The 13,469-nt window shown below is 41.6% G+C and overlaps 1 protein-coding gene across 1 annotated transcript in view; it reads right to left on the bottom strand.

Annotated features, from left to right (window-relative positions):
• The window catches only part of tfap2d (transcription factor AP-2 delta (activating enhancer binding protein 2 delta)), a 74,067-nt gene that overhangs the window by 27,951 nt on the left and 32,647 nt on the right, over positions 1 to 13,469 (bottom strand). Inside the window, exon 4 of the mRNA XM_072277603.1 lies at positions 826 to 991. Within this exon, the coding sequence (XP_072133704.1) occupies positions 826 to 991 (166 nt within the window). The remainder of the gene's footprint in view (positions 1 to 825; positions 992 to 13,469) is intronic.

Here is a 13,469-nt window from a genome sequence, read left to right as displayed (position 1 = left end):
CACTGTCTCACTTTTAGCTGTCTTTGTGCACAACATATTTATTTTTTAATATATTTCTTATTGTAACTTACAGTGATTTTTATGTCTTGCTACCACAAAACAGCAAATTTCATGACACATATCAGTGATAATGAACCCTATTCTGATTTTGATTCTAAAACTTTAATTGCATTTGAACTTCCTCATTCTGAGAGTTGCAAGTGTCTCAGTCATATTGATCTCCTCCTCCAGTAACCAGATGAATTTTAATTTCCAATCCCAGCCCTCTGTACCAACTCTAAATGTGCAATGAACCATCACCTACTGAGAAATGAAGGATTTGAGATTATCTAACGCTTAACATAACCACAAGACATAGGGGTAGCATTAGGATGAAGACCCACACTCAATGCTTTAGGAACAGCTTCTTCCCCTACTCCATCAGATTTCTGAAAGGATAATCAACCCATGTACCCTACTTTGATATTTTATTGTTCTCCTTTAATCTTTAAAAATATATTTCTTATTATAATTTGTAGTTTTATTATTATGTAATGCAATGTACTGCTGCCACAAAACAACCGATTTCACAATATACTGTATGCCAGTGATAATAGACCTGATTCTGATTCATAACACCCACTTCCACTACATGAACAGATACAAACTGGATGACTTTAAAGAGAGATCTTAGCCGAGTATTTATAATAATTCTTCAATGAGTATGATAATTGACTGAAGCTCAAGGTGAAAGAAAACCATTTGGCTTAAAAAGACCATTCAGTTCATGTGCGTTTTATGATTTGCTTTGTACTGAAATTTGATATATTTGGTATTAAGATTTACCTCCGTAAGATCCCTCCCAAGAGAGAAGCATTGAGACATTCTGGAGGTGACAGGCGCCTTTTCACCTCTGCAATGGTCACTTTATATTTGGAAGTGGAACTGAGTAGCGACAGACGTCCAGGAACAGAACAGAACAGGTCCGTTGGGTTTACAACACAGGTACTACCTGAAAATAAATCCACAGATTATGAAATATGATCAGGTTTGTATACTTTACATAACTCACAGAGAGCTTAAGGATGTGCACAAAGGTACATAAGTTGTACTTTGAACTCTGTGAAATCTGAAATAAAGCAAGTTTGACAGCAAGATTTTATCTAATATGCTGATAGTTCAAGTTCAAGTTTAAGATAATTGCCATCTGACTGTACATACATTCAACCAAATGAAACAAAATTCCTCTGGATCACAGTGCACCCACAAAACACACCCAGCACATAAAACTAAATATTACTATAAGTAAGTTAATAAAATATAATTCAAAATGCACTTGAAGTGCTCAGCACAGGTAAACAGTAAACAGTAGAGTGAACAATAAACAGCTCGTTGTCCTAGTGACAAGACCTCAGTGGTGGCAGGATGTTCATTAGTCTCACAGCCTGAGGGAAGAAGCTGTTACCCAGTCTGGCAGTCCTAGTCCTGACTCTCCTGTACCTCCTTGCTTATGGGGTGGACGGTTGGGATCCTCAACAATGCTTCAGGCCTGTCGTCTGCAACGGTCCCTGTAAACGTCACTAAAAGGGGGAGTGACTCTCCCGGCGGTGATACCAAGACTAATAGAAGACAGGAGAGTATATCAGCCATGCTCAAATGGCAGAGTGGACTTGATGGGCTGAATGGCCTAAACCTGCCTCTAAGTCCTATGGCCTCATGGGCCTGAAAGTTTAGCGCCCATACGATCCAGTTCTAGTTGGTTTGGATACAGTGCACACTGAGTAGATCGTAAGACAACAAGACAAAGGAGCAGAATTATGACACTTGGCCCATCAAGTCTGCTCCACCATTCCATCATGGCTGACTTATTATCCCTTTCAATTGCATTCTCCTGCTTTCTCCCCGTAACTGTGACCAATCCAGAACCTTTCAAGCTCTGCTTCAAATTTACTCAATGTCTTGGCCTCCACGGCTGTCTGTGGCAATGAATTCCACAGATTCACTACCTTCTGGCTGAAGAAGTTCTTCCTTATCTCTGCTCTAAGTCAACAGCCCTCTCTTCTAAGGCTATGTCTTCCAATCCTAAATGCTCTCACTATTGGATACAGCCTCTCCACATCCACTCTATCTAGGCCTTTCAATATTCAAAAGGTTTCAATGAGATTCACCCTCATTCTTTTAAACTCCAGTAGGTACATGCCAAAGCCATCAAATGCTCCTCATATGTTAACCCTGTCATTTCTGGAATTATTCTTTTGAACATCCTGTGGACCTTCTCCAATGCCAGTGCATCACTTCTTCGACAAAGGGCTCAAATTTGCTCACAATACTCCATGTGCAGTCTGACCAATGCCTTATAAAGCCTCAGGCAGAGAGTAGTCATAGTTGTCTTTTGACTGGAAGCTCGCGTCCTGTGATATATCAGAGGTATCTGTGCAAACCCTTAATGTCTCTAATATACACAAAGGATTTGGATGTGAATTTATAAATTGCGATTAGTAAATTTAAAGATCACATGAAAATTTGGTGGTTTTATTAATATTGAGGAGGATCATCTTGGATTACAGAGTAATATCAATGAGTGATAAGGTAGGCAGAAAAATAACAGTTAGATTAACTATTAGGTAGGTATAGAACGTTCACATTGAATAATAGGGCCCTAAAGTGTATTAAAGAATGGAGCAACATTGGTGCGCAGGATGATAGAGAAAATAAGTCAGCGATGATCAAATGGTGGTACAAACTCGAAGGCTTGAATGGCCGAATTCTGCTCCTGTGTAATATGGTTCTTAAAGGTTAGAGCCCATGTGATTCAGGGCAAGTTGGCAAATTAGATCCAGAAATGGTTTGGAAATAGTAGACCATAAGACCACAAGACATAGGAGTAGAATTAGGCTGTTCGGGCCTGCTCTGACATTTCAAAATTGCTGATATACTATTCCCCTCAACCCTATTCCCCTGCTTTCACCCTGTAGCCTTGGTGGTGTAAAAGGCACATGGGATTTTTATTCATTAGCTGGGCATTCAGTAGAAGTGTGGTTATGGTATGTAACCATTTATACAATGCTAGTTAGAGCATGGCTGTAGTAATGCGATGTTTGCAGGCTGCCTCCAGTGCATCCTAGGGCATGCTAGTTGTTTAGGCAAGTTTTACCTTTCACTGTATGTTTCTATGTGCACGTGACAAGTAAGTGAATCTGAATCTGAGTCTGAAATCTACTCACAGGAGATTCTGCAGATGCAGGAAATCTTGAACTGCACACACAAAATACTGGAAGAAATCAGCAGGTCAGGCAGCATCAACTGAGAGGAATAATGAGCCGCCATTTTGGCCCGAGACCATTCATCAGGACTAGAAAGGAAGGGAGATGAAGGCAGAATAAGAAGGTGGGGGGTGGGGAGGGAGTACAAGCTGATAGGTGATATTTCAAGCCAAGTGAGGGGGAGGGTAGGTGGGTTGCGGGGCGGGGGAGATGAAATGAGAAGCTGGGAGGTGATAGATGGAAAAGATAAAGGGCCAGAGAGGAAGGAATATGATAGGAGAGAAAGAGAAAGAGAAGGGGGAACCAGAGGGAGGTGCTTGGCAGGTGAGGTGAAGAGAAGGGGTAAAAGAGGAACCAGAATGGGGGATGGAAAATAAGAGGAGGGGAATGGGGCAGAAATTACTGGATGCTAGATAAATTGATGTTTTGAAGTCCAAATCTGAATCTGCAGTCTGCAACACGTATTGTCCTCAGAATGCAGGCCAACTCGAAAGTGGCTCGTGTAGGCTGCTGGAGCAACACACACACAATGCTGGAGGAACCCAGCAGGTCAGCCAGTATCTATGGAGAGGAATAAACAGTTGATGTTTCAGGACGAGACCCTGAAATGTTGGCTCTTTATTCCTCTGCATAGATGCTGCCCGATCAGCCTTGTGTGTGTTGCTGTAGATTTCCATCTTCTGCAGTGCTTCTTGTATTCATGTAGGCTGCTCTAGTGATAACCAACTAAGTTGAATCTGTCCTGCCTTTTCTGATTTGCATTAGTTCATGAGGGCAGTACACCACTTTATTTTCAAGTGGTTTGGAGGTCACAATATATCCTTGTCTCACCAGCACTTTGGCATTCCCAAACAGATCTCCGGAATTTGCTCCCTGAGAACACGGCTTGTTGCTGCATCTTTACAATTTTATTTTTAATTCGAGATACAGCATGGTAACAGGCCCCTCCAACCCAGCGAGCCAGCACCAAATTACAGCAACGTGACCAATTAACCTACTGACCCCTATGCCTTTGGACTGTAGGAGGAAACCGGAATACCCGAAGGAAGCCACGGGGAGAAAGTACAAATTCCTGACATACGGCAGCAGGGGCGCTGCAGTAAGCGTGATGCTATTTCAGCTCAGGACAACGAAGTTTGGAGTTCAATTCCAGTACCGTCTGTAAGGACGTTTGCTCATGGGTTTCCTCCAGGTGCTCCAGTTCCCACCCACAATCCAAAGATGTATTGGTTGGTAGGTCAGTTGGTCATTGTTAATTGTCCTGTGATAAGGCTAGGGTTAAATTGGGTGCAGCTTATTGAGCTTGAAGGGCCTGTTCTGCTCTGTACCACTAAACATAAAACAAAGTAAAGAAAAATTGATCCCAGGTTGCTGAAGCTGTAACAGTGTTATGCTAACTGCTACACTATCATGCTGCCCTGCGTGATTAGAATATTCTTATAACAAATTACTGTTTTAGTTAGAACTTCCTTGAACATTTGTCTGAAAGCATGCTGTACTACGTTTGAGATAATTGGAACAATGATTTATAAATGCAGGAACTTAATGTACGAATGCTAATAATGTTCATCCAAATGATTGAACAACCTACGACTACATATTAGTAATGCTGGCCTCTCATTGGTTCACACATCAATTTATAAAAATTATAGTGAAGTCTCTAATGTGTTCATAAGTGCCCCTTATTGCAGAAAACATTAATGTCTGTATCCATTTTATTAGGATATTCATCTGGAAATTATTGTCAACATCAGCTTATGAAACCTTGATGTATTTCAATTCTATAATTGTGTTAATATTTGCTTTTGGACTGTGAATTAAGAAATATTGTAGGAATTCAATCATGGATTCATATGAAATAAGAGCAGGGGTTTGTTTATATGTACAAATAATGAATTAAATACTGTAAGTTGTGAAAAAAGGAAAGCTAAAATATGAGGTAGTGATCATGGGTTAATTGTCCATTCATAAATCTGATGGTGAAGGGGAAGAAACTGTTTCTAAAACATTGAGGTGTGGGTCTTCAGCCTCTGGTACCCCCTCCCTGGTTCTTATTATCTTATTTATTAGTTAGAGATACAGCGTGGAGCAAGACCTTCCAGAGCACTCAGAGGAAACCCACATGACATGGGAAGGGTGTACAAACCTTTTTAAAAAGGTTGCTCTGAACTTTGACATCCCAAGCTGTAATAGCATTGCGCTAACCACTACACTGCCATGGTAGCAATGAGAAGAGGACCTGTCGAGAGAGATGGGGCTCCTTAATGATGGATGCAGCTTTTTTGAAGCGTTTCCTTTTGAAGGTTTCCTTGATGGTAGTGAGGCTGGTACCCATTCTGGGGCCGGCCCATATCTGAGGATACCTGCAGCTTCTAGAGCCTGTTCCATCTCTAACTGATTAATTAATGATAAGGTTAATAGTGATCATAATAAGACTGAATTAGAATGAGAAGAATTAGTCTAGGGGAAATACTTCTAAGCTTAAGTAAGGTCAATGGTGAGGGTATAGAAACATACATAGAAAATAGGTGCAGGAGTAGACCATTCGGCCCTTCGAGCCTGCACCACCATTTATTATGATCATGGCTGATCATCCAACTCAGAACCCCGCCCCAGCCTTCCCTCCATACCCCCTGACCCCCATAGCCACAAGGACCATATCTAACTCCCTCTTAAATATAGCCAATGAACTGGCCTCAACTGTTTCCTGTGGCAGAGAATTCCACAGATTCACCACTCTCTGTGTGAAGAAGTTTTTCCTAATCTCGGTCCTAAAAAGCTTCCCCTCTATCCTCAAACTGTGGCCCCTCGTTCTGGACTTCCCCAACATCGGGAACAATTTTCCTACATCTAGCCTGTCCAATCCCTTTAGGATTTTATACGTTTCAATCAGATCCCCACTCAATCTTCTAAATTCCAACGAGTACAAGCCCAGTTCATCCAGTCTTTCTTCATATGAAAGTCCTGCCATCCCAGGAATCAATCTGGTGAACCTTCTTTGTACTCCCTCTATGGCAAGGATGTCTTTCCTCAGATTAGGGGACCAAAACTGCACACAATACTCCAGGTGTGGTCTCACCAAGGCCTTGTACAACTGCAGTAGTACCTCCCTGCTCCTGTACTCGAATCCTCTCGCTATAAATGCCTGCATACCATTCTCCTTTTTCACCGCCTGCTGTACCTGCATGCCCACTTTCAATGACTGGTGTATAATGACACCCAGGTCTCGTTGCACCTCCCCTTTTCCTAATTGGCCACCATTCAGATAATAATCTGTTTTCTTATTTTTGCCACCAAAGTGGATAACTTCACATTTATCCACATTAAATTGCATCTGCCATGAATTTACCCACTCACCCAACCTATCCAAGTCACCCTGCATCCTCTTAGCATCCTCCTCACAGCTAACACTGCCACCCAGCTTCGTGTCATCCGCAAACTTGGAGATGCTGCATTTAATTCCCTCATCCAAGTCATTAATATATATTGTAAACAACTGAGGTCCCAGCACTGAGCCTTGCGGTACCCCACTAGTCACCGCCTGCCATTCTGAAAAGGTCCCGTTTATTCCCACTCTTTGCTTCCTGTCTGCTAACCAACTCTCCACTCACACCAATACCTTACCCGCAATACCGTGTGCTTTAAGTTTGCACACTAATCTCCTGTGTGGGACCTTGTCAAAAGCCTTCTGAAAATCCAAATATACCACATCCACTGGTTCTCCCCTATCCACTCTACTAGTTACATCCTCAAAAAATTCTATGAGATTCGTCAGACATGATTTCCCTTTCACAAATCCATGCTGACTTTGTCCGATCATTTCACTGCTTTCCAAATGTGCTGTTACCACATCCTTGATAACTGACTCCAGCAGTTTCCCCACCACCGACGTTAGGCTAACCGGTCTATAATTCACCGGTTTCTCTCTCCCTCCTTTTTTAAAAAGTGGAGTTACATTAGCCACCCTCCAATCCTCAGGAACTAGTCCAGAATCTAACGAGTTTTGAAAAATTATCACTAATGCATCCACTATTTCTTGGGCTACTTCCTTAAGCACCCTGGGATGCAGACCATCTGGCCCTGGGGATTTATCTGCCTTCAATCCCTTCAATTCACCTAACACCACTTCCCTACTAACATGTATTTCGCTCAGTTCCTCCATCTCACTGGACCCTCTGTCCCCTACTATTTCTGGAAGATTATTTATGTCCTCTTTAGTGAAGACAGAACCAAAGTAATTATTCAATTGGTCTGCCATGTCCTTGGTCCCCATTATCAATTCACCTGTTTCTGTCTGCAGGGGACCTACATTTGTCTTTACCAGTCTTTTCCTTTTCACATATCTATAAAAGCTTTTACAGTCCGTTTTTATGTTTCCTGCCAGTTTTCTCTCATAATCTTTTTTCCCCTTCCTAATTAAGCCCTTTGTCCTCCTCTGCTGAACTCTGAGTTTCTCCCAGTCCTCAGGTGAGCCACTTTCTCTGGCTAATTTGTTTGCTTCTTCTTTGGAATTGATACTATCCCTAATTTCTCTTGTCAGCCACGGGTGCACTACCTTCCTTGATTTATTCTTTTGCCAAACTGGGATGAACAATTGTTGTAGTTCATCCATGCAACCTTTAAATGCTTGCCATTGCATATCCACCGTCAATCCTTTAAGTGTCATTTGCCAGTCTATCTTAGCTAATTCACGTCTCATACCTTCAAAGTTACCCCTCTTTAAGTTCAGAACCTTTGTTTCTGAATTAACTATGTCACTCTCCATCTTAATGAAGAATTCCACCATATTATGGTCACTCTTACCCAAGGGGCCTCTCACGACAAGATTGCTAATTAACCCTTCCTCATTGCTCAAAACCCAGTCCAGAATAGCCTGCTCTCTAGTTGGTTCCTCGACATGTTGGTTCAAAAAACCATCCCGCATACATTCCAAGAAATCGTCTTCCTCAGCACCTTTACCAATTTGGTTCACCCAATCTACATGTAGATTGAAGTCACCCATTATAACTGCTGTTCCTTTATTGCACACATTTCTAACTTCCTGTTTAATACCATCTCCGACCTCACTACTACTGTTCGGTGGCCTGTACACAACTCTCACCAGCGTCTTCTGCCCCTTAGTGTTACGCAGCTCTACCCATATCGATTCCACATCTTCCCAGCTTATGTCCTTCCTTTCTATTGCGTTAATCTCTTCTTTAACCAGCAACGCCACCCCACCTCCCCTTTCTTCATGTCTATCCCTCCTGAATATTGAATATCCCTGAACGTTGAGCTCCCATCCCTGGTCACCCTGGAGCCATGTCTCTGTGATCCCAACTATATCATAATCATTAATAACAATCTGTACTTTCTATTCATCCACCTTATTACGAATGCTCCTTGCATTGACACACAAAGCCTTCAGGCGCTCTTTTACAACTCTCTTAGTCCTTTTACAATTATGCTGAAAAGTGGCCCTCTTTAATGCTTGCCCTGGATTTGTCGGCCTGCCACTTTTACTTTTCTCCATAGTACTTTTTGTTTCTACCCTCACTTTACACCCCTCTGTCTCTCTGCACTGGTTCCTATCCCCCTGTAGTGAACTAACCTCCTCACGCCTAGCCTCTTTAATTTGATTCCCACCCCCCAACCATTCTAGTTTAAAGTCACCTCAGTAGCCCCCGCTAATCTCCCTGCCAGGATATTGGTCCCCCTAGGATTCAGGTGCAACCCGTCCTTTTTGTACAGGTATAAAATCATATCTGGCTGAAATATTTCAGATACTTTCAAAGACTCTACAGCTCGTTGTCAATATCATTTATTACTTATTTATTCATTATTATTATTATTATTTGATTTTACATCACACAGTTTGTCTTCCTTTGCACGTTATTTGTTTGTCAGTCTTTGTACATAGCCTTTCATTGATTCTATTGCTTTTCTTTGTATCAACTGTGAATGCCTGCAAGCAAATGAATCTCAGGGTAGTATATGGCGACATATACTGTACGTATGTACTTTAATAATAAATTTACCCTGAATTTTGAACTTTGAACTTTTGAAATGATCTAGCATATTAGGCTGTCCACACATTCCAGCCTCTTATCACCTTGTACACCTTTATCAAGTCACCTCTCATCCTCCTTTGCTCCAAAGAGGATTACCTCAGTACCACTCATACAATATTTCTTACTTGTTTTGTACAGCATTTTGCACTAGGCTGAACTCAGCTTTCACCATAGTTATTCCGGCCAGGGCACATTTGTCCCATGTAATTTTTAACTACTTTTGATGCAATCTATAACTTTGATAAATTTAGGCTTTTGAATCCACGTTTATGTTCTAAATTAGAAAGAGCATTAACAGTATCCGCCCCTGTTCAATTGTTCTCTTAATCCAACATAAGTTGCTTAACAAGCACCTACTGTTTCTCACCTTTTAATCAATTTCTTTTCCACGCTGAAAATTTATCACAGATCTACAGAGTTTTCAGGTTTGTCTTTTTCCATCCTCGTGCAGGATTCCCTAAAGGTTAGCTTGCAGGTTGAGTCAGTGGTTAGGAAGGCAAATGCATCGTTAACATTTGTTTTGAGAGGACAAGAACTTAAAAGCAAGGATGTAATGCTAAGGCTTTATAAGGCATTGGTCAGATTGCATTGGAGTATTTTGAGCAGTTTTGGGCCCCTTATCTAAGATAGATTTCAGACTTAGGGGATAATGAGTCAGGGTAATGCTTACTTACATTCCAAAGACTATTGCATCCCATGTTTTATTGTGAGCATTTTTGGACCCATTTTCTAAGAAAGGATGTACTAGCATTGGAGCGGATCCAGAGAAGGTTCACAACAATGATTCCAGGGATGAAAGGATTACATATGAGAAGTGATGGATGGCTCTAGGCCTGTATTCATTAGAATGGCGGGGGGAATCTTGAAATGTATGGATCTATTTCTTTCAGTGCAATGGCTCCTCTTAGCACTGCGTATTGACTGACAACTTACCCATGCACATTGATCTGTTGTTCTCTCTCTGCAAAGTGAATACACCAGTTAACCCCACCTCTGCATGCGTGCTTTTATTTAATTGATATGTAGTTGTACAGACATAACAAATTGGCGCCGAGTACAAACCTGAACGTCAGCGAATATCACCAACTGCACTGACAGTCATGAGACGACAGAATTCAGAGGAAGAGAGAGAGAAAGAGTGAATCAATACGGAGAAGGCTGTCACGACACTATCAAAGGGATGTGTGAGTAATAGTGCATGGTACACAGTGAGGGACGCACAATGAGCAAAGTTAAAGTGAAAATAACGTGATGATGGCCTTAGCAGGAAAGTTAATGAATTTGATAGTGATAATGAGGACTGGGAATCGTAGATCAAGAGGGTTGAACTGTATTTAGTACAAACGACATGAATGAGGAAAAGAAAGTCTCCACACTTCTTAGATTAATGGGTGCTAAAACGTACAGCTTCTTAAGCAACTTAGTAACTCCTGAAAAGCCAGCAAGCAAGAAATTTGATGAAATTCATGCAATTTTACAAAATCACTTGAGCCCTAAACTGATAGTAGTAGCTGAGAGATTTAGATTTAATGAAAGGAACCAGTCAAAGGATGAAAGCATTACTGAACACATGGCAGAATTGTGCAAACTTTCCCAATACTGTGACTTTGGAGATGGACTTTCTGATGCATAAAGGGTCAGATGCATATGTGGCATGCATAGTTAATGCACTCCAAAGGGGCTACTGTCAGAAAGATACCTATCCTTAGAATGGGCATTGACCATTGCAATATTGTTGGAGAAAGCAGAAAATGATGCATCAGAACTACAGGAAAAGTATTCAGAATGTGAAACACACAAAATATCCGTGAATGGTGCAAAAAGCCAAAAATGTTATCAATGTTGGCAAATCCTCTCATGATGCAAATGACTGCTGGTTAAAAAAAATTGAAGGAAGTGTCACAGACAATGTCAGATAGAGAGAGTATGCAAGTTAGATAAAAAGCATAACCAAAAAGGAAAAGCTCACCGAGTGAAAAGTTGCAAACACAAAACCAAACAAATGCGTAAAATGACTGAATGTGAAACTGAACCAGGCATCAGAGTCTGACAAAGGTGAGCTGTCATGCCCAGAACTGCAAAACATGACTGAAGCAGATCGCAATATCATATGGATCACAATAGATGTGTCTGGCATAACACTGAAAATGGAGCTGCATACAGGGTCAGTTTTGTCTGTAATTTCAGAGGCTGAATACAACGGACCATTTTCTAAGATACCATTAGAAAAGATCTCGATGATGCTGAAGATCTACAAAGATGAAAAAGTGGCCCCCAAAGGCAAACTGAAAGTAAATGGGATATACCGAGGCAAAACACAGCAGTTAGAGCTTTATGTATTGAAAAGTGGGGGGGGGGGGGCAGCACTTCTCAGATGTGAAAATTTCAACTAGACTGGCACTCAAACAAAACTCTGATTGTGGCATCAACAGGCAGCTGCAGCCCAGATGGTAGCACTAACCGAAACTGTCACAGCTGCTTAATGCTAGTGAGAAGGTGCCTGAGAAAGATTGATAAACTCAAAGGCATGAAGTCCAGAATTGACAGGCATGGTTTATATAAGTCACAAGAGAAGATTAAAGCAGAGATACAGGTACCCAAACCAAAAAGTAGTCTCAACTCGGGTCATACTTGGGCCTTGTAATCTACTACCACCAGTTTCTCCCAGACATTGCTACTGTGCTGCACCCATTAAACACACTGCTGTAAACAGGAGCAAAATAGGAGTGGTCAGAAAGATGTGAAAGAGCATTCAAGGAAACAATGAGACTAATAACATCAGATGAACTGCTCACCCATTATGACCCATCTCTGCCCATCAGACTGGCATGCAATCTGTCCCCTTATGGCATTGGCACCATTTTGTCACTCACCATGACAAATGTTCAGAATGTTAGATATTATTTGGTTCAAGATCACTGACAAGTACAGAGCACAACTACCCACAGATCAACAAAGAGGCCCTTAGTCTAGTATGGGGAGTAAAGAAGTTCCACCACTACCTCTACAGACAAAAGTTTACACTAATGACAGACCACCAGCCCCTTGTGCCCATTTTCAATCCCAGGGAGGGAATTCCAGTGACGTCTGTGTCCCAGTTGTAACATTGGACAGTTTTCCTAGGAGCCCACTCTTATGACATAGAGTTCAAGGGTACCAAACAACACAATAATGCTGATAGCTTGTCACGTCTTCCACTGTTGACAACTGTGGAAGAAAAGTCTTCATAATGTGACCCAGCAGAAGTAATCCACACAGCACAGGTGGTTCAGCTGCTAGTAACAAATTCTGAAACATAAAGAGAAACAAGGAATGATCTGACATTATCAAAAGTCTATGACATCACCATGCAAGGATGGCCAGCTCATGGTAATCCTACGCTTCCAGAGTTCTCAGTGAGACGAGACCAAGTGTCTGTATGTCAAAGAACCCTGAAGTGTCGACCTCGTGTTGTGGTTCCCTCTAAACTTCAGACAAGAATGTCAGAAAGTAGCGTGAAGGACACCTGGGTACAGTCAAGATGACAAGTCTCATCCGGATCTATGTGCCTTGGCCGGGAATGGATAAACAGATTGAAGATTTGTTCAACAGCTGTTTGGGATGCTATAAAGTTCAAAATTCACCCAAAAGGCACTGTTGCACCTATGGGAGTGGCTGTCATCACCATGGCAAAGAGTGCATATTGAATTCACTGGGACAATGTTTCTGATTGCTGTGGATGCTCATTCGAAGCAGCCTTCATACCAAAGATGTCAACCACTCCAGAAAGGACTATATCTGCTCTATCTTCTCCAAAAATGGCTTACCTGAACAATTTGTGAGTGACAATGTACCACAATACACATCAGAACAGTTCAGACTATTCATGAAGAAAAATGGCATCAAACATTTCAAGTCAGGTCCTCATCACCCAGCAGCAAGTGGGTTAACTGAAGGGTTTGACAAACCTTCTAGAATTCCATTAAAGCAATGGACAAGGAGGACATTCCTTTACAGCACAAGGTGAATAACTTCTTTTTTGAGTGTCAGAACTCTGTTCATGCAATGACAAATCAAACTCCTGCATTGCTGTTCATGAGGAGGAATCTGAGATTGTGCATAGACCTCCTGAAACCAGATCAATGGATGGAAGTACAGAACTAACAGTTCAGCCAGTTGCCATATAGGTCAGCAAGGA

The sequence above is a fragment of the Mobula birostris genome, chromosome 2, assembly GCF_030028105.1.
Source record: "Mobula birostris isolate sMobBir1 chromosome 2, sMobBir1.hap1, whole genome shotgun sequence".
Taxonomy (NCBI): domain Eukaryota; kingdom Metazoa; phylum Chordata; class Chondrichthyes; order Myliobatiformes; family Myliobatidae; genus Mobula; species Mobula birostris.
The sequence above is the reverse complement of the archived record's forward strand: the minus strand, read 5'-3'. Positions and strand labels throughout refer to the sequence as shown.